Raw genomic sequence first — 22,015 nt, 5'->3', positions numbered from 1 at the left:
CCTATGCACAGTAATGCTGGGGCCCGTTTGATTAAACAGCCTGCCTGCTCCCTCCAGAAGATATCAGAGGGACAATTAGTTCAGTCGGCAGTATCAGCAACGCCCTTGAGGTCCTGTACGCCTAACAACTAATGAAGAGGCACTGCTGGCTGTCAGCACATACAGGGTGAGGCATTCATCTTTGTGGCAGCACCAATTAAATCCACCAGGGTCACACCAGGATGAGATAGGAATTCAGCACAGGAAACAAGTCAAAGCAGCTGACTGCTTTAATGCTTCGTTTTTGGGGTTTGGATCATGGGGGAAAAGGGAATCAATTTTGTGCTAGCCATGCTCATAGTGAAGGGAACATCAAGCATCTGCATGACAGCAAAGGTGGAGAGAGTACCTCAATGCTTGGGCGTGTGTGCACGTGCCCTATGGAAAGGCATTTTTTGCAGCAGGGTAGGAAACCTCTTAATACACAAACAATTTTCTCCAGAAGTCACGAGAAGTGAATTTGTTTAGCGCACTGTGTCCCTGACATGCTGCTAAGACTTCAGGGAAAGCTACTTGCTGTACATGTGGGTGTATCCTCACCTTGGACGCGGCAATTACTCCTGAAAAGATAAAGCAGGGAACTCTTGCCCTTATTTCTCATAAGGCTACATCCTTACAGAAAACAAGCAGTTCTACTTCAAAACAACAGGGCTCAAAGCCTTCTGAAACATTTCCATTCTCAAAACATCGTGTTGAGTTACATCAGTCACAGACAAACATGTCACATAATCATCTGCCCCATTTGGTGCCTCTCTGCAGAGTCCAACTTTCCCCATCCCACAGAAGCCCTGCTGTCATGTGACTTCTAGGACCTCAAAGTATTGTTATCAGCAGAATATTGAAATAGAAGTTACAGTAAGTATCCAGTCTCCAACCTGTTAAGCTACATGGGAGCACTACAAAGAAAATTGTTGCGCAAAAGAAAAGATTTACCTCTAATTCCTGTTTTGTCTTACTTGTGTCACTTAGGGAAAAAACGCAAGTGAACTTGCCAAATCCACATTTCCTTGCTTTCACGGACCCTCAATTAAAATCACTGCCAATGAGAAGGTGACAAGAATTATCACCTAGTGCGGCCTTCCTATTTCAGATATTTGAGAACTGACGGTGGAAGTCTCAAAGGGCTTAATCTGCTAAAGCACTGTGTATCAACAGGGAACTGAAGAGTTTTTAATAACTTTACAACACACTAGCAGACATATATCTTCACTACATGCTTGGAGTCTAAAGAACCTGTTAACTGACAATGAAATCAGTGTGACATACATATATGCAAAAAAGATCCCTCCTGACTCTCAGCCATAGGCACACAGACATAAACAAATCCAGGCTGACTCAAACATAAGACAGCTATCCTGCAGAAATGAAATAACACTGACCTTTGGAACTAAAAATATAATTTAGCTTTGAGGAGTGAAAGCCTATTGCAGCAGGAGAAACAAAATAGTTTTATTATCCTTCCTCAAACCCGCCTCTTGCTTCCTACCAGAAGTTAATATATAGGAAATTTTTCATTTCAGTTAATATGTAGGAAACTTTATTTGCCATATGGTACGGCAAATGAAGACACAAAGAAATAAAAAAAGCCAGTGGACACCTTTTTCTTTTTTTTTTCCCTGCCAAATGAAAAAAAAAAAATTCTAACATTTTCAAAGTTCTGGGAACTAATGTTTCACTGCATTGCAGAGATTCCCTAATAAAGCCATGGGCTGTTGGGAAATGTTGTGTAGTCAAAGGCTTCACAAGTCCAAAAAGCCAACCTAGAAACCTGATGAAATATTGCCCACTGCTCTGAGAGAGCAGAGCATCAGAATTTCATGCCAGAAAAATGAGATTCAAACATGCTGTGAAGAGCAACAACTCAAGTCCTTCAATATAATATAAAAATACTTCACAGGGCACACTCCACAACAGCCCTGGGCATCATTTTTCTAATGTCAATTTGTAAAACCTACTGCAGGCTTCTAAATTCCCTGAAAATAATTATTACAGGAAAAGCTGTGATGCAAAGGCAGCCAAATGTTCAAACAGTATCATAGAAGACTGCTGGAGTATCAAAACTAAGTCCTGAGACAGGCTTGTACACAGCAGTCGAGTGAAACTGCTTTTGTTTCATATCCTTTGCAGCTGAAGCATTTGAGAATTAGCTCAGGTATTTTAAGTACCTGTCATGTTTTGACTTATATCCTGTACTTCTACTTGAAGAAGCAGAAGCAAGCTGTCTCACTGCAGCAATTCGTTTGGCCTGATTTCAGTTAGTACCACAATAAGAACCAACAGTTCCATTGAGTAGCATCACTGAGAAACTGCTGTCTGAAAAGATATACTTACAGAAAACAAGCGTGCACAGAGAGCACTCATTAAACCAGAACAAAAATGGTGGGATTTTCCTCAGAAGTATGTTTGGTTTTGTTCTCCTGACTTCAGCTCTCAGGCCTGACAAACGGACCTTAAACAAATGGAAGTGTACAGTGCTGAAGGTAATTCCTGCTGTCTGCAGTATCCACCATCCATTACTCAAGAACAATCTCATGTTCCTTGATGGGAAGGGAGATAGCCCAGGAGCCATAAACACAAGAAATCATCAGACACACAAGTGCAGAGAAAAGCAGCAGCAGGGACTACAAGTAACTTCCCTGAAATATTACCGTTACTTCTTAATGGTCTGAATAAACCCTAAGAATGAAACCATGCCTTAAGCTGCAGACACATAACATGAGGCTGCACCAAGAATGCTTTTAGAGGGAAGAACAGACTCTGGTAACTCAGTATTACCGAAGTACAAATTCACCCACACAGACATATATACATGCCAGGCTATGATACTTTGCCGGCGGTGAAAAGTACAGCACAGATATACAACGCTTCCAAGCAAAAGATTCCACAAGGAATGTCAAAGATCAACGTTTGGAAAAGTGTGTTTTATTTTAAACAGTATTAACTAAATATGAACACTCATGCAACCGACCAACTCCAAGAAACCGGGGGGGGGAGGAGTAATCTTCATCACCATCTCTAGGACAACTCATGCCTTAGAACACAGCATGCAAAGAGATCATTTGCGCAAACATGGTCTTGTAAGTAAACTCACCTTCAGTGCTATTTTCTTATGAAATCTGCATGTAATACAGCACAAGGGCTAAATAATATAGGATTCAATAACATTGAGGTGCTGAATGTGATCACCACTGGAGTGGCGATCTGGCTTCTTACCTATGAGGCCAAACTATAAAATTACTTATCACTCTCACAGAGCAGGAAATCAGGCACTGTATAAGAATCTCAAATAACAGCAGATGGGGAGGTAGCAGTATGAACAGTTTAGTTTCGAGTATCAAAGTCCAGTCAACTATGAAGAATATTCCCTTGCCCATTCAATAACCATGATCTCTTCTAGGCAATTACCTACATAATCCCAGATTATTCTGATCTGATGGTGTTTCCTGAGTGCACCAGGAGATGAGGTTTCAAATTCTGGGAGCCCCTACAAGCATCCTGACATCCTTGGGAAAGCTGCAGCCTTCTCCTTCCAACACTGCCTTTGTCCAAAATACCTTCATGTAGCAATCCCTGGAAAGTCCAAGGGACTCCAAAAAGGCATTTAAGACTTGTGTGTAAAATAATGGATGAGTCTGAGCTTCCCCATCTTTGTGCTCAGCTCCTCCTGGTGCAAATGAGATGAAGAAACTCAACTGAAGCAAGAATCAAGTCCCCTATCTACAAACCACCACACATGCAAAGTACAATGCTTTCACATGCCTCTGTTCTGCACCTCTATTCCTACAGGTGATGTTTAGGTCACAAAAACACAACTAGGTCACCCCATTAGTTCAGTGTGAACACAAGCATCCTCCTCCATTACACCTGCATATCAATATAAAAATATCATGTTTCCTTTAGAACAGAACAAATTCATAGAATGAGATTTTATCTTCTAAATAAAACTAGTTAACAGTCAGCAAATAAAACAGTCACTTGAACAAACCTACTGACAAACTTTGCTGTATGTGCATATTCCTCATTAAAAAAGATATTTATTTAAACTCTCTTTTGGTTTCTGTTGAGTACAAAAAAATGCCTCTGAGCGCAAGAGAAGCTGTTAATAACCATAGACATCACCTCATGGTCACACTGACTCCACTACAGAAAGACTCCCGCACAGAAGTGTGACATGGGCCTCACGGTGTACAGAAGACAGTTTCACTCCTGTAACTTAACTTCGTCAGCACAGCAAAAGAGAAAAGGAACAATTTTAAGTATTAAACCATGCCACAAGTTAAGGAATGAACAGAATGTTTTCAAAATGCAAATTAAAGGCATCTGTATTTTAATTACAACATTAAAGTTGCAAGATACTTGTCTCCCCACACATTTCTTTCATTCATCTTCAGAGATGGCTGCGTACAGAGAATTAGTTTCATAGTATAAACCTACTCCCACGTACATTCCCAAAATAATTTGCATGTATTACCAATAAACAAACGCACACAAGCTTTCATGCCGCCTACAGACCTGACAGACAAAAAGAGGACTTGTCACTACTGCCTTTTTGATTATAACTAAAGTTACTTCAATTTTTAATACATGGAAAGCAGAATCAAAGAGCAGGACGAGCTTCAGTACCATATATTTAACACAATGTTCATTCAAAATGACAAAATGAAAAACAACCCCTGCAAATAGATCCTTTGCTATATAGCTATTTTCTCATATGCAAGCTAACAAAGGCTAAACAGAACCTTGGCCACAATATACAATTACTAGACTATCTTTAAAGGTCCCTTCCCACCCAAAGCATAAATTTTTCTCTATTGCACTCAGTGAGCTCAGTTTTGTGGCTGTCAGCCTATAAAACTTTTATACTGAGTCACTAAGAGGATACAGATGACAAACAGCTCCATTAAAAAAGGCTGACAATACTTGTCTTGAGAAGCAACAGTAACATGATGCTGGCAAAGCTCACTTCATCTTTGCTTAACATACAGCTGACAACACTTCTATAGGTACTCTCATACCTCCTGTCAGCCTGAGACTCAGTTTTAATTTCATCCCTCAAAGACCAGTGCTGTGGCATGAAACATCCTATCCGATTTCCCAAAAACTTCTTTTTGTCATGAAGCCTTAGCAAATCATCTCAAAAGGAAAATTATTCCAGTATGAAGTCACTATAGCTGCATGCACCAGTGCTATCCTACACACATTCAAAACCCCATACTCAGAATTCATGAATAAGCTAAACAATGCACCCTTCCTGATTCTCAGGAAGGCTCCAGATAAACACTGAAGGCAGCCCAAACACTAATTGCAAACTACTTTTTTAATTCGAGCGTACAGAAAGATAGCATCACAAATATTTTTGGAAATCACAAGAGTGATCGTGCTCTTCCATCAGCATTGCCCATCAGTTCACCAGCTGGTACTCCCAGCTATGCCACCCTAGGCTTTTCAACCTGGACATGAAGGATGACCCCAGTCAGGCTTGGCACATAAAGGCTCAGGCTAGAAGCAAATGGAGTCAGAGGTGCTGACACTTTGAAAACCAGCAATACGCAATCCAAATATGGGAGCAGAAGCAACACAGATGGTGTTTGAGACTTGACAGTCCACTGGTAACTCAAAACCAAGGTGAAACACTGCATTGTCTGGAGGCTTTCCAAAATTTAGGCAACACCCAGGTACTGTTTCTGCAGCCAAGTGTGGTCTGATCTCTCCAAATGTGCTGTACACATCCTACAGGCATCAGTGATGTTTGGCATAGCATCATACACAGAAAATGAATGATCTTTGAGGAAGGTGCTTGGACACGGACAGAAGGTCCTGCCTTCGTAACATAAACGTTTGACTATTCAAGCCTTATTCCACCACCATTTCCTACTGTCCTGTTATCAGTCAGAATTAGGGAAGATTACAAGCAGTACCCGAGGGAGCTTTCTGCAGCTCAGTTGTGGCAGGTCCTATGCAGGCAGTGACCCTCTGGTGCCATATAGCCACCTGCATGCTTGCATAGGAAGGTTTTCATGTCTGCACCGCACACGAATCCCAGGCCTATGGTTAAATACGCCACACTCAATGCCAAATTCACATAGACCAGAAGTATAATAAGCACACTCAGGGTGAGCATTATCAGACATACTAAGGTGTTTCATGAATCAGCACATACAGAGCACCAGCTTCGGCAAAATTTATTATATCAATGTCTTCACATGTGATGTGGCAGCATCCCAGCCCTTTTGAGATAAGAACCCCCTTGTTTTGCGCACTTCCTCAGCAGCACCTCCTAGTTTAACCCGCAGCAGAAACTAAAGCTGCTTTTCCCATGGTCATGTCTGTGAGAAGGAGACCACCATCCCTGAAATCAGTGCCAGCGTACCTTTCTGCTGATCTTAGCCCCTCCACACCCCCTGCCATAGGGCATGGACCCTACTGCTACAACTACAGAAGGTCAGCTTCTTTCTTTGCCATCTACAACATCCAGAAGAAATACAGGATTAATTTATGAAATGACCGATCAGAAGCCTCATTTTTTCTGGAAATTTTAGGTCAGAAAGCATTCCACATGTTTGGGGGGGGGGGGGGGAGGGGTAAGAGGAAGGCACTTCTTCAAATGAAAAGAATGAAAACAAGATTTTAGTCAACCCCAGACTTCCAATGTTAATAATAGGTTTCTTTCAATATTTAGAACATATGAAAAAGATACAGACCACATTGAGAAACTTTTTAAAATGTGATTGATTCAAGCTGGGGTGAATGTTGAGCAAACCTCACAGACACCATGTTGGCTTTCTTTGCGTACTAATCCCTTACTACACACAGCTTTCATAATTAAATTCTTTGCCATGTATAAAAAGAAAAAATTAAGCTGCACTGTACTGAGCTGCATCTGCAAATTCCAGTGAGTGACCATCCTCCTTAGCTTTGAAATCTACTTCATATTTCTTACACGTACAACATACCACAATCTCTGCATATCAGTCAAGACAACTACATTTATGCCTTGACATAGAGAAGGTTTAAAAGTAAGAACAAGGTGATGAGTTTTAACAAACATCCTCTATTTACCCTTTATAAATAGCCATTGTGGGAGTAAATTGAAAAGTAATACAGGGATTAAAAGAATATATTGAATAAACAGTGGGCTAACCAGATGCTGAAACAGTGAACCATTAAGTTGGAAAAGACCTTAGAGTCCAACCATTAACCTCACAACTGCCACTAAACAATGTCCCCTAAGCACTATGTCTATGTCTTTTAGATACATCCAGGGATGGTGACTTGACCACTTCCCTGAGCAGTCTGTCCTAGTGCTTGATAATCCTTTTGGTGTGGAAATTTTTCCAACCTAAACCCTCCCTGGTGCAACTTGAGGTTGTTGCCCCAGACTCCCTCTGGTAGTCTTGGATGGATCCCATCCAGCCCCATAGACTTGTGTGTGTCTAAGTGGTGTAGTAAGGCACTAATCACTTCTCCTCGGATCATGGGGGCTTCAATCTGCTCTCTCTTACAGCTCAGTGGGCTATGTACCTTGAGAACAATTTGTGTTACTATTAAAAACAGAGGCCAAAAGACTTAAAATCTTTTTTTCATCTCAAGTTCCAGCCAGAGCTCTCTGTGCAGCCACGCCAGTAGTCTTCCCACCACCTTGTTTTTCGGCACTCAAGGACAGACTGCTCCTGTGCCTATAAGATTTCCTTCTTGAAGGATGTCCAGCCTTCCTGAACTTCTTTGCCTCTCAAGTGTCTCTGTCAACCAGTCTCCTAAACAAAGTCTGCCCACCATAAGTCCACGGCAGTAAAGGTCAGCAAATCATTTAAGCAATTGACAGTCAGGAGTACCACTCTGTTGACAGTGTAATATCCTTTAGACAAATCTACTCCAAGGGAAAAATACCCAACTAAAACCAAGTTCAGGGTTTCAAGGCAGCACTGCTTGCTGTTGTTAAAATCTGTTTATCAAACCACAGTGACCAGGAAGCATTCTTCAGTGACAGTACTGATGTTATCAAGTCAACATGCCACACTGGGAAGCTGTTGCTGCTAGGTTGTGGATCCCTTTGTTACCACCAGGGACACTACTGCATAGCGCCTAGTATAATCTAAAATAATTACCAAATACACTTGTATTGTTGCTATGCCACTCAGTGGTGCAACCCCTTGCTGGGAACAATTGTGCTTTAAACTGACAATTAAAAAACACATCCTTTCCCTATGCTACCTGGAGGTGAATGAAAAAAAAATCTGAAAGTATTAACAAACTAACCAGGGCTTTTTTCCCCTTAAATGGAATCATTAATCACTTTCAGCTTCTGTTTTGGCAGAACAGACACGGTCATTTGTCACTAAGAACAAAACTGCTACGACTTTCTACATGGAGTAGAATACCCTACCTGGAACAATTTCAAAAAGGAATTTTCCTGGGCTTTCTTCATTGCAGGGATGCTCAATTACTCTGTTGCCAGGCAGAAGAATGGTGCCCTAAAGAAAAAAAAAAACAACAAACATGGGATTAAAACTGCTACCACGCTTCTGATAGATTAACGCTCCTTCTTTTTGGACTGGGGTGTATATGAATTTTTGGTGTTGCGCCTGGGCTACTGAATCCCAAAGGGAGACTGAGGACAGATTACACCAAAAGCCAACATCATAGGTCTCCTTAATTAAAACTGAAGCATTCAATAACTGGTTTAGGGTTTTTTTCATCTCTTGGGTTTTTGATACCATGCAGATATTGGTACCTATCACATGTACTAATTCCACGGTGCTGCAGGGAAAAATCTGGGACTAAAAGAAAGGATTAGTTTGACCCTGTTGGTTAAAAGCTATTAAGTTACATGTGTGAGGCAGATTAATTTACCAGCTAGGTTTCCTGGCTAAAGCCAAACAGTATGTGCACAGAAGAGTAACCTCAAGTTGGGGAGCGCATACCCAGATCCTGCTCTGTGCTTTTTTGCCACACCATCCTGGAGAAGAAATACAATGAAAAACATCTCACTTCCACCCACTGGCAGCACCAGTGCATCTCACAGCAGCAGACAGGCATCTCTCAAAGGCACAGCAAGAGCCCTGCTTAAAGATGCATTTGCTACGGGCAGATATGTCAGATAATAGCCACGATGGGCTCCGAACACCTTTATCACAACTTCACTACCCTGAGAAGGCAGATGGGGAATTTTAGCTCTGCATATGTCCCTTTGCCCCTGCTGTCAGATAGACTCAATATACTACCCCTTTCCTCTGAGAACTTTTTCATTTTCAGATATTATAGGCTCTCCTAGTATTATTTCCTCCTCAGTCAGCAGGCACTCCTTAATGAAATTATTTTGGGATGGCTGCCCCAAAATTTTCAGAGCTGCATCCTAGAAATTGTATTAGGTACAAGCTCTCTATCACTGTTAATGGGAGAGAAAACCTACTCATCAATACTCTCCAGTTACTGCATAACAAGGCTGCTGTTCACCAGCACGTACAGTATCTCATGAGAAGCCAAAGACAGGGTGCACAGATATTTTGTCAGATCATAAAAAAAAATCACCTCCATTAAATACTAGGCTACTTTCTAGTGAAAACAGATAAAATAGACAGTATTCTGCTGAGGCAGTAGTAGCAGCACAAATTAGCAGTTGTAGGTGTTTTCCCTACTCACTGCATATACAGATGTATTATAAGCATTAAGTCCCTTGGGCCAACAGCTCTAGTGAAACTGTTTCCCTTCGTTCCTGCTATAAGCAGCAACTGTTAATAGCTGTCACACTCCAAAACCTTCGTAAAATACCTTATTAGACAAGAATAGTATCATAAGCAAAGATGATTATATGAATGGTAAAAGATAAGTCACAAAATAGCTCAACTTCTCATATAAGTGCTAGAGAAAAACAGCATATAAGGCTGGACGGGATTTGAGCAACCTGCTCTAGTGGAAGGTGTCCCTGCCCACGGCAGGGGGCTGGAACCAGATGATCTTTAAGGTCCCTTTCAACACAAAGCATTCTGTGATTCTATGAATATATTTTGCCTGAGAATCATGGGAAAACAGGAATAAGAATCTAAAAAACATTTTCAACTACATGTATTTTATGTCACATGCAATAGACCATTAAGACAAGTCTAATTCTCTTGACCAGTTTATCTTTCAGCTTGAGCTAGCTTTACCTAAGGAAAGCTCTGCCAAGCACACAGGATGGGCAGATCAGTCCTCATCTGGAGTAAATTTCACTGGCTCAGGACCTTGTGTCAGTGTAGGCAGCCAAAGTACATATGCCTTCTGTAAACAAGGCAGCAAATGAAAACTGCATTCAGCTTTGCTGTCAACTCATTAGCAACTCACAGACATGCTACAGTCTCATTATGATGTGATACTTTCTGATTCCGTGATGTAAAACCCTTGTAGTATTTACTTTACAGTGAGCTGTCTTAATGACAGAACTTTGAGAACATAAAAACAAAACAGTCATACTATTTATAACCTCAGCATCTTCATTTCATAGATGAAGCCTATTTCATCTACTAAAACGTGAAGCCTAAAGCCATACATAACAGCTAAGTTAATATGAAGGGAATTCAGAGAGCAATACCATAGAGAACACTGCGGTGGCTGAAAAAGAAAACATGTTCTCAAGCAGTTAACTCTATTTTACTGTCTATTTTCAGGGCTATTATTGGAAATATCAGTGCACGTGAAATATTAAAAAATATACCTATGGAGGTTTTTTTTTAAATAAGAAAATAGCTTTGTTTGTGCAACATGCACCTGCACACCTCAGACTAGTGGGGAAAGCCTAAGAGAGTAACTGCAGCTCTTTCACTTCCCGTTCTGTCTGCTTTCACACCCATCTTCTGCCTCACCACATAGGAACACTTCCCCTTCAGTGAGTTTTGTAGCTATCTACACAACTGTACCAAGGCTATCTGGTCTTTGTCCCTTTGCTTAGATCTCAGCAGCTAGTGATATATTTTACACCAGCACACTGACACCCAGGGAACACACTGTACTGTAACAAAACCCATGTGGCCCCTCATGTGGCACAGCCATATGGCTGCTGAGTTTTTGATATGAGCAGGGGTACCCCAGTACTCCCATAACTCTCAGTCCTCTTGCTCAGTTGCCTGCCTGTGCCCTTCCTTACATCTGTCCCATCCTTACAGCTTGGATAATCCTAGGAGTACAGACTACCAGAGAGGTTCAACAAATTAAAGCTCTGTTTTTTCCCCTTGATTTATCTAACTTCAGGGGGAAATGCAACTGCACTGTCTTAAGACACCTAACAAGATAGTAATTTGCACATAAAAGATGAAGGTGATTTCCAGAGGAAGGAAGTACATGTTTTGCCATGGGTATCAGCACATGTAAGTGTTCCATAATTAGAAAACTTCACATTGCTTCATATCAAACTCAACAAATCATTCAGAGCTGTTTAAAACAAACCCTCAACTTGAGACTTCAGATTAGACAATATTTTTTCAAAAAAGAAAGACAATTCCATGGTACCAGCAGGGAACAAGACATACAGTCTACAGAAATGTAGAAAAAAGGGGGACTGAGAGACAAATGCGGCCCTGACACAATTCTCTTCTGGGTCCCATTGCCATTTTGTTTGTAGGCTATGCCTCCACCAGGTCAGCAGCATTTCAGAGAGTAAGCCCATGCTGTTTTCCAATTTCCAATATTTGTGTCCTTACCAGGGCAGTTCTGCTTCTCTAACAGAGTGCTCAGGGTGACTTACAGGATGCAGAAGTCTGAGTTGCTCAAGAAGCATTGGCCTTTTCCCTAACCAAGTCTCAAGCCCACTTTCAAAGGAGTAAAATCCACACACATGGATTTTACTACTGTACACTGTTGCTTCAAACCAAAGATCACAGAAACAGAAAAAAAATATTGTCATTAAAAATGTGCATATATAAAATCTTTAATGAAGAAAAATTACTAATCAGTTAACAAAGTGCCTGATAAAATACTGTAGTGCAACAAGACTGACATAAACCTACTTTGGATTAGAGTCACAGCATTACAGTCTTGCCCAAAGAGATGTTTTACCCCACACTGGTCCCCTGCATCACTTTCAGCACTGTTAGGCAGATGAACTTCATGAGGAAAATGGAAGAGGAGACAGGATGGCGATCACACAAGTGATTCATGGCAACCAGCTGACAGCTAGTTTTTTTCTGTTTCAAACACTCTGTGTAACGAACACTGAAGCAACCCTGTGCCTCTTTGTCTTCTCATTACTCTTCTCTAGGTACACTTTCCCCAGCTTTGTTTGGACTTCATTTTCTAAAGCAGACTTGCCACTTACGTTCAAGAGATATCAGGCTTTCCCCAAGAAACTTTATGATACAAAGAATTCCCATGCCTTTAAGACATTGACTGGAAACTACAAAGGGAAATAGATTATTTTCAATGCCTCTGGGTGGATTTTACTCCAAAAGCACATAGACATGTGAGGAAATTAACTACTTTCTTGCCAAAATATTGTCATCTGTATTTATTCAAATACAGTTCCCCAAAGTTTAACTGGTTTATTTGCTTGCTCATAGTTTGTCCTGTCACCCCTTAAAAACATCACTTCAGAAATCTACAACATCAGCAGTTACATCAGATGTTCTTCTTGTCCTTCTAGCTTTGATGATTTATCAGGATCACTGAATTTTACTTCAGCTTTGAAGATAAGTGCTGCATTTGCATATCTGTTTTTCTTGTTTCATGGGAAACTCTTCCCAGGAATTTTTTCCTGGCACTTTTGTACAGTTTCAGTTAACTTTGAGGATCTTCACATAGTCTCTTCCTCTTTGTTTCTAGAGGTTGGTTAACCAGTTAACGACAATAATGCAGAAGTGGCCACATTGGTTTGGCAGCAAAAGTTTCCAGGGCTTTATCTCTGCCAGAGTGCAGTTCCTGAACAAATGCAGACTCATGCTTCTCTGCAAGCTGAACTGCATCTCTCAGGACAAAAAGTCCACAGAAATAGTGCTGAGGTGGTGTGCAATCAACTGCTATTCCCCATACTGAAGTCTAGCATCTCCATAGAAAGGGCTAAAAAAGAATCAGCTCTCAGAAAGGCAAGGAGGTAATCAGCCAGGAAGGAGGCAACTGATAGGAGGATTAAGAGTCATAAAGGAACTCTGGGTCCATGTGTTGGTTATATGATTCACAGCCACGTGCAAAAAAGTGCTGCTCGGATGGTTTCTTTTGTTGCTGTATCTGGAAATTCTTGAGTGTCATATTAAGAACAACCATGTACTTCAACTTGGATGGTATCTTAAAAATACTACATTTGGTGGATAATACTTTTAATGTCACTAGTATTTACAAAGTCACAGCCTGAAAGGCGCCCACTGTATTTCACAGTAAAGCCTGTAATGAATCCAGAGTAAATAATATCCCTGATATGCATATGCATGCACATGCACATGTATACATATATTGATATTTCTACATGTACATGTACTGTGAATTCATAAACAAGTGATGCATAGCAAAGAAGGATAAAGTGGACACGCAAGACTGGTATCAGTTAACTATAAATCTATAAATCCTCATTCCTTACGTAACTACTGGTTTGGCCTCTAAACTATCACAAAAATAGATTATCTCAAGTCTGAGCGAGCCCCTTGTGCTTTCAGGAACCTACAGACATGAGGCAAGGAGGCAAATTTATAGCACAGGCAGAAATCCACTTGTACTGAGGTCAATAACAAAACCTGCACTGTGCTCACTAAAAAAAAATAAATTAAAAAAAAAAAAAATCACAATTTGACTGCAGTAACCATAAAAATCCCATTTTATTTCCACCATTACAATGTATTTTCAAGATGCCAGTAAAATCACTTGCTGCAAAAGGCACAACAATCCTGAAACTAGCGCTTTAATTTGACTACCTGCACAGAGGTATCTGTGTTTCAAGCTGGGACCAGGGTGAGTTAACAAGCTGGTTCCAAGTACCGGACCAGTGCTGTAACAGATGCACAGAACTGCCTCAGCAGCATATCCCAGCACACTGGGCCACGCAGTACAGCATTACCCAGCACTCTTCACAGCACACTGCCTGAAAGGGACTTGGCTTGCCCTGTCCAGTGCAACACCTGTTTTGCCCTCACCCTTGCACAATGCCAAGCTGGATGGAGCTTTGAGCAACCTAGTCTAGTGGAAGGTGACCCTGCCCATGGCAGGGGGTTGGAACTGAATGAGCTTTAAAGTCTGTTCCAACCCAAACCATTCTGTGATTCTATGACTGTGAAAGCAAGCTTAGCCTTAGTCTGCAAAAGAAGCATCCTCTGCCAGAAGCCAGCTCTTTGCTTCAAATTCCCTGGCCTCTCTACCCAGTTAAGTAACAATGATCAATTTCATACATTTCAGTGTCATTCCCGTTGCTGCCCTACAGTTATGATCTATCAAGTTATTTGGTGTGATTATTTCACAACACATCTATAGAGGGGTTACCATAAGCAAGCCTAAAAGGTTGCAACTGTGACTACAGCAGGGTAATGCTCTGACTAGAATTGCTGTTCTACAATTGAAGCAGGAAGTATTTTTGTCCAGAGATCTTACTCTCATGTTCGTTATGGGTTTTAAATCTTGTTGGTAAACACTGCATAAAGAAAACAAATTTTAGTGATTTTACTGAATTGTCACTGTTATATATCCATCACATGTGCTAGAAAACCTGACATTACAGTAGCGGGGCAACGAAGTTAATACAAGCTCTTATTATAAGAGAATGAAGGAAACAGCTGTTCTGTTATATTTTTTATTTTAAGAGAGTGAGATTTTTAAATTGTTATTATAAAAGTGGACTTTTATACCACTTAAGCAACCAAAGCTCTAGAAGAAGTACAGTTACTGCAGGAGGTGATGTAGTCTGTCTTGCAGTTACTGCAGCATGCACAGGGCAAGAACAAGTGCTATTTGAGGCATCTGGGGGGTGACAGGAGGTTATTCAGATTTTGGAAGTTACGTAACATGCCAGGAACAAAGACAGAGAAATTACACAAGAAATAGGGTTGATTAGGTAAAATGCAGTCAGTGCACAGCATACATTTTTCTAGCAAAAATTCTATTGCATTTGACATTTTCTCATCCCACTTTGTCAACACATTACTCCAATTTGTTTCCATTAAAGAACAAGTACTGTCATTTAGTTCTCAGCAATTCCACAAACAGGAGTATAAAGGAGATTCTTTCCTTACCTAAGGAAAGGTTCGAGACTACCCCTTAGGTTAGTTTTCCAAACAAGAAGTAAATTCAACTCTCTGTGGTGCTTGCCACTACATGTACTGTTTGCCTGGCAATGAGCACCAAAACATTAATCTAACATGAGAGAAGGAGCTGGCAGTTTTACTAGGATGTGATTAGCCTCTTTAAAGATTTTTCTATCTTTCTCTCCCACCACACATCTCACTTAATGGTTGAGTGCCTTTTGTGCTCCAGAGAAACTTTTTTCCCCTCAAGAATGAATCAATCTTGGCTTGAGCAGCCACTAGAAAAAAAAACTCCCTTTTTTGTTCCACAAGAGAAAGCAAGCTCATACCAATTTAAGCTGTAACACCACAAAAAACTAAGTTTGCTTAAAACCAGTAGCTAGACACAGGCATAGTGCATGCCTCTAGTTTTCATTCCAATAGCAGGGACAAGAGAGAAGAGTGACCATTTCCTAACCACGTCTCAGACAATGTCTGAAATTATTAAAAGCTCTTTCACTTTCTGAATCAGTTTCCCAGCACCAACCTCTACCTTACAGCTGAAAGTAAAACTTAACACATTCTTTTCCTACCTCTAAATTCTGCCTGCTATTTTAAAGAGTTTCAGACAGATCCTGGATTAGTATGAAGCAGCTTTTCTTTCTAAAGCTGATTTTCTGTGGTATCTAGAGAAGCTTTAACACCTATTTTATCCAGCCTCTCCTGCCTCCTCCCTAATGAATGAGCTTATTCAATTATATGGCACCAGCCTCTGTGAGAAACACTGCTTTTCCTCCAGAGGTTTTGCTTTTCTTCCCCAAGTTTGGCACAGCAGGTATAAGGAGCTGGGATATCATTACAGGGAGTGAGCTAATTCATGAGTAACACTCATGAGAGTTATCTCAGACATGAAGGCATGGTGTGCCTCTGCTCCCACACAAGCACTTCCAGCAGGAGTAACTGGGACGCGATTTGGGAGAAGGGAGACAGATATAATGGGACTGAGCTCAGTTAACAGAATAGGTTACAGGGTTCAGTGGCCAAAAGAAATTGCAGGAGCTATATAATACAAGGTGCCTTCCTGGGGAATTCATTCTGCAATTGCCATGCTGCTTACAGAAAGGACCCTTGGTATTTTCTGAAGACAAAGGAGACATGTACAAATAAATTTTGGGACTGCATTGAGTTTAAGGACTCATGCGCACAAGCTAAGATCGTTATTAGATGCATGCATGGAAGTTTTGATAAAATTAGGCTTTGTAATGATCATTACATTATGATCAATAGATAATAATTGGACTGGGCATTACTGAATTACTACAGGAAAAAGGCAGCTATGAAAACTCTGGTAAATAAGAAATTTAGCTTATTATTAAATGAAACTATTTTCCCAAGGGAAAAAAAAAAAATAAAGCACAAGGCACCAGAACACAGAGTACCAACTCTTGCTTTACAGACCTCTTTTGAAAAGGAAATTTACAACTCTCAGTCATGGAATGTCTAAGCCAAAGCAATGCAATTATTCCCCAAAAGGATGACAGCTGGCAGTACAAAATTCCAAGTATGGCCTCTCATTTAGATAGAGAGCTCTCCAGTGACAGTCTTGAGTGACAGAGGTGACACTGTGAAAGAATGCAGCATGTATTATTGAGAAGGTTAAATCAAGTCAATCATTAAATACCGAATTAAATATTTTTCAAGATAAGATTCAGAGAGAGGAAAAAAGGCCCTGAAACAAAGCTTTCCAGTCCAGCTGGGTTTCTTATTTTGAAAAGGTGGCAACCAGTGCTCACTGCACACAGCTGCCTTACCTCCAAGAATCAAGTGGGTATCATTTATATGCTCAATTTGTGGTCTAATTCCCACTGCTGAGGAAAAGGATTAGGATCCAGTCCATGGTGGAAAGAAAAACATTTGAGTGACCAGAATAGATAATGATGCGCTTTGGTAGGTCTCATTCTGAATTATGCTTTTACATTGCAGGAGGATTAATTTAGCAGGAAAACAGTCTGTGGAAACATGAACACTGCATACTTGCTGAAAAAAAAAATACAGCTGGGTGACTGGCTTTCAGAGCAGACTGTCAAGACCTGACCACTGTAACAGCTAACAGATGAATAAGTGATAGATAGCACAACACAAAGAAGCAAACATCTCCCTGGAGCACAGATGATGGAGCAGCAAATAACTTGTCTGTTTGTCTCCAAACTGAAACACTGAAAGCCTCGGCCAGAACAGTGGGCTCAGCCTGGAACCCTGTGCTGGAAGGTGAATGCAGACCCTGCACAGAGAAGGAAAAGAAAACCAACACAAGTGATCAGAGCACTATAACATGCAAACTCTCTAAAAGCTAGTCAGTGGGCTAAAAAGAGCTGAAGCAATTAGCTCCAGAATAACCATGTGTTTCAGTGCATGGCTTGCCACAATTTTCTGAAGATCATCAACAAGGACTAAAAGAAAAAAGAATAATGCCATGCAAATAATAATCAAAATAAATAAATAATTTAAAAAATAAGATTTATCCATTTCTAAGTCCCAGGAAATACTCAGAGGGGCCTTTAGAGGGGAGGGAGCTTACTCAGATATCTAAGGCAGGTTCACAGGAGACCCTGCTACACACACCAGCAGGAACCCTGCACTTATTCCACTACAGCACCAGGAAAATCATCCTTTTACTATCAGTTAAATAAAGTTACCCTAGCACCCACAGTCAAAAAAAATCCAGCAGTAGCTAAAATCATGGTCAGCTAAACCCCAGGTGGAGATCAGACTGTTTCTGACCATCAGAAATAGCAGACATCTTTCAAAGTTTCTCATACAGGATCATCATCCTTCCTCCTTTCCCAAACTGTTTTCTTCAGTATTTTTTATAGGCTCAGCTTATGGTGACAGTGTCCGTTATAATAACCTGTTTCTGTTCTTATAAAGCCTCCTAAAAGAACAAAGGCTTCTTAAACTGACTGAAAAAAAAAAAAAATTCAATCAAGAGAAACAATTTTTAAGTATACAAAAACCACGTTTGTTCACTAGGTCCAGTGTGAACAGGAGAACAAACAAGTAGACAGGCACAGATCACAGTCTTGAGAGACTGAATTCTTCAGCTCTGAAGCACTTCAAATACAGGTAAAGGTGGATGTTTATAAGGAATGATTACCATTGTGTTTGACCTGAGAAAAAAGATGATTCAAATCAGTTTGCATGGTTTTGTTTTCTTGTTTATGCCTTGCATATTGCTTTTCAGATGTGTTGCTTTTAAGATGTAAAGTCCTTTCCAACCCAAACACATACAACTTTTTCCAGGAAAGCTATACATGGCCAAGCATCCTACCAGAGGACAATTCATTTCCGGGACAGTACATCGTAAAAGTTGAAGTTGCTACAGATTTCCTAAGAATTACATATAAAGTGCAACTTTCACAACATAAATAAAGAAATGTGACAAAGACATGGAAAGGGGCATACAATTCCACTGAAATCAGTTTTCCTTTTCCTGTGCAAATATTCTTGCTGGCTTTCAGCTAGCAAGAATATTACAGTAGAGTTTGCCTGTCCTATGCAAGTTATAATCTTGCAATTTATTTATTGAAGGAAAAAAATGTCTAGTTTCACATGGAAAAAAAAAATAGAGCTTATCAAGAAAGGGCTATCTTTCTTTTGCAAGTTTTTTTAATGCCTATATTGCTTGTTGCTTTAACTTTTAAACACTGCTTAGCTTTTTTCCATATAGTAAATGTTATATGAGCATGGCTTAGAAATGCTACTGTGCTACAAATACCACATTGATACAAACTAAATAGCTCCTTTAGCTTTCTGGCATCTAATGTAAGATACTCTACTGGTCTTTGACTAAGGGATTATATTAATTAAGCAGTGATTTTAGGGAGACTGAGGTTGTATCTTCTGTGCTATCTGAACAATTAAAACACCTGGAAAACTGATTCGCTGATTACAAATGACTTCTCAAGCAATACTATTTGTGTACAGTAGATTTTTTTCCAGGTTTTACTTTCAATTCAGCTTATTAGTCTGCTTCTTCCATCCTGGGATACTGTTTCTAATTTTAGATCGGGTAGTTTCTCATCTTTATAACTGATCTGAATTACAGACTTTTATAGCTTTTGCAAGAGAACTAGCTGGTTTTTAATCAAAGTATTAGTAATGTGTAAAAAAGTATCCTTAAATGTTCTTATAATGCAACCTAAATATTGAGCAGAGAATTCTAGCCGTTTAAAAGCTGCCTTAGGAACCGAACTGTTTGATACCTGATAGATATAAATACACAAAACACTGATACAGGTTATAAACACACCGAGTTTGCCATGGAAAGCTGATGCTTTTGGCAAGATGAAGGTGTTCTAAAAACTAGACCTTTGGGCAAAATAAACACCTACATAAATATTGTGATAGGAAAAGGGGTAATGGGTTTAAACTTTGACAGGAGAAGTTCAGGTTAGATATAAGAAATAAGTTCTTTACTGTGAGGGTGGTGAGGCACTGGAATGGGTTGCCCAAGGAAGTGGTGAACGCTTGGCATCCCTGGCAGTGTTCAAAGCCAGGTTGGACAGAGCCTTGGGCAACACAGTCTATGATGTCGCGTCCCTGCCCATGGCAGGGGGGGTGAAATATCATATGATTCTATAAATTAAAACATACTTTCACAACTTCAGATAGAATTTTGGAGAGAAAACATATATCAAACACTTGTTATTTTTACCCAGAAGTTACTGCATGGTTCTATAGCTGAATTTGCTTTAATGCTTTCCTATGTGCTGGGAAAAAGGGAAAGAATCTATTGTTTTCCCTTGGGTATTCCTTTCCTATATTCCACCTTTGACAGCCAGGACAGGAAGGCCAGCTTGCTACTCCAAGAGGAATTTACAAGGTGCATGATGAAAATCACAGTCATAGGATAACACAGACTGGAAGAGTCTATACTTAAAAGGTATCCATGCAAAAAAAATCCACTTCTCTCACCTTTATCCCAGCAGTTTGGCTGTAAGTACACTATGGGAGACCATAGCCAAAGTCTTGATGAAGCTGAGCCATACAGCTGCTCCCTCCATATCCAAAAGGCCCCAGAAGGACTCGCTCTTGGACCTTACCAAGGACCACAGGGAGGCTGACCTTTTGAATTAAAGATGCATTTTAAAAATAGCCAATATTTTGCAAGATTATGTTGTCTTAAAATAGGATTTACTTCAGTGAGAATAAACAAGACTTTTCTAATCTGGATTTTTTGCTCACTTCTAATAATACTGAAGGTATTTTACAACATTCTGTAAAGGTATATCAAGAATAACTGAGTGTTCTCGGTTTCCTTACAGGTTTTTGTGGGGTTTCATAGCTAAGTACCAAACCATCATTTATACACTTTTCCATAAGACAGCATGACATGCCTTCTGCAGACCTCTTTGGAGGGGTGGGGTAACTTGCACAGTGCCAGACTGTCTAGGGTAAAAATGGATTCAGGGTGACTGGAGACCAACATTATTAACTGCACTGCAGCAGCTGCTCTGTCCCACACTGTATTAATATAAATAGTTTAGATTCCATGCTGCTATTTTAATAAATTACAAAAATATAAATGACCATGAAGGTCTTCACGGTCTGCAGGAGAGACCGCAGTAGCCCTACAAAAGCAAAGGACAAACTGCAGTTTATGCAAGAGGAGAAACCAAGACAAAGTTCACACAGCAGGTGAACACAAACAGAACTCCAGGTTTTCTGGCAAACACAGTAATACTCTGGCCAGCAGACTGCTCCCTGCCTGGAGTTATTGTTGAAAAGGGGCCTCTCCTCCAGCTAACGAGAAAGAATAGTTCATACCAGTCATCTGCTGTCAATACTCTGGAATCTGCTTTTTTGAAAGAGAGCTCTGAAGTTTTAAGCATTTTTAGATGCACATCTATTTCTGTTGCACATTTATTTTCTTCAAAGTGAAAACACAGAGCAAAGATGTCAAATCTGTTAGTCCACCAATCTGCAACTGAAAATGTTTACTTTGGAGCCTAACCAGATGTGGCCCCATTTTCTGGCATGCTCACAGCTACAGAGCATACCGATTACAGCTGGGAGGCTGGGATCATCATGGGAAACCAAGGTACTGATTAGGACACTGCAAAAAAGGGAAGGGGGTGCCTCAAATTTAGAGTTGCTTGTCACATTATTTTGTCTTGTGGGACAAAACATAGTTCAGCCAAAAGGAAAACAGAAAAGCTTCTGAATTCTAATCTCACACTTGAGCCATTGGCTCAAGGCCACTTCAACAGGCTGCTTCAAAGCCTGTTGAAGTTAGGATAGACAATGAAGGTAATTAATGAGGTTTTCTTACTATTTTTTAAGGCTTTAGTTTTACAACTGCTGTGCTGCTACCAATGACTATTATTGATCATGCTCATTGCTTTGCCTGTGTACCTCATAAATCTCCTCACAGCTTTCTCCCTTGCTATTCTACCTCCTTACCTACTGCTTTTACTTTTTCTAGCACCTTTCCTCCTTCTACATCCCTTATACAACAGAGGGCTTCAGTATGGTCATTGCATAGCTTAAACAGAAGCCGAGTATTGTTTACTCAGCCAGAAACGTTTTCCACATCCACAGTAGGTGAAAGACAATCAAGGAACTACATAACAAGCATCCACTATGCTCCTGGATGGGAGAGTGGTAATTCATTGAAAAACATAGGAAGAAGGATCCTACAAAACTGTAATCTCCTAAACCATTGCCCAATCTAAAATCCTTAAGGAACACACTTAACTCATCGGTAATAAAAAAAAAAAGAGCAGCACATAAATTTCCTGCAGACTCTC

The 22,015-nt window shown here is 40.3% G+C and overlaps 1 protein-coding gene across 2 annotated transcripts in view; it reads right to left on the bottom strand.

The window, feature by feature from the left end:
* The window catches only part of ARHGAP24 (Rho GTPase activating protein 24), a 180,417-nt gene that overhangs the window by 122,355 nt on the left and 36,047 nt on the right, over positions 1–22,015 (bottom strand). For both annotated transcript variants that reach the window (XM_061479780.1, XM_061479790.1), the window contains one exon: positions 8,423–8,510. In XM_061479780.1, coding sequence (XP_061335764.1) covers positions 8,423–8,510 — 88 coding nt within the window. The remainder of the gene's footprint in view (positions 1–8,422; positions 8,511–22,015) is intronic.

This window comes from Pezoporus flaviventris, unplaced genomic scaffold (assembly GCF_033815535.1).
Source record: "Pezoporus flaviventris isolate CSIRO_AGI_PZ_B2104156 unplaced genomic scaffold, CSIRO_AGI_Pfla_v1 ptg000002l, whole genome shotgun sequence".
In the NCBI taxonomy this organism is placed as follows: Eukaryota; Metazoa; Chordata; class Aves; order Psittaciformes; family Psittacidae; genus Pezoporus; species Pezoporus flaviventris.
This window is presented reverse-complemented; position numbering and strand designations above follow the sequence as displayed.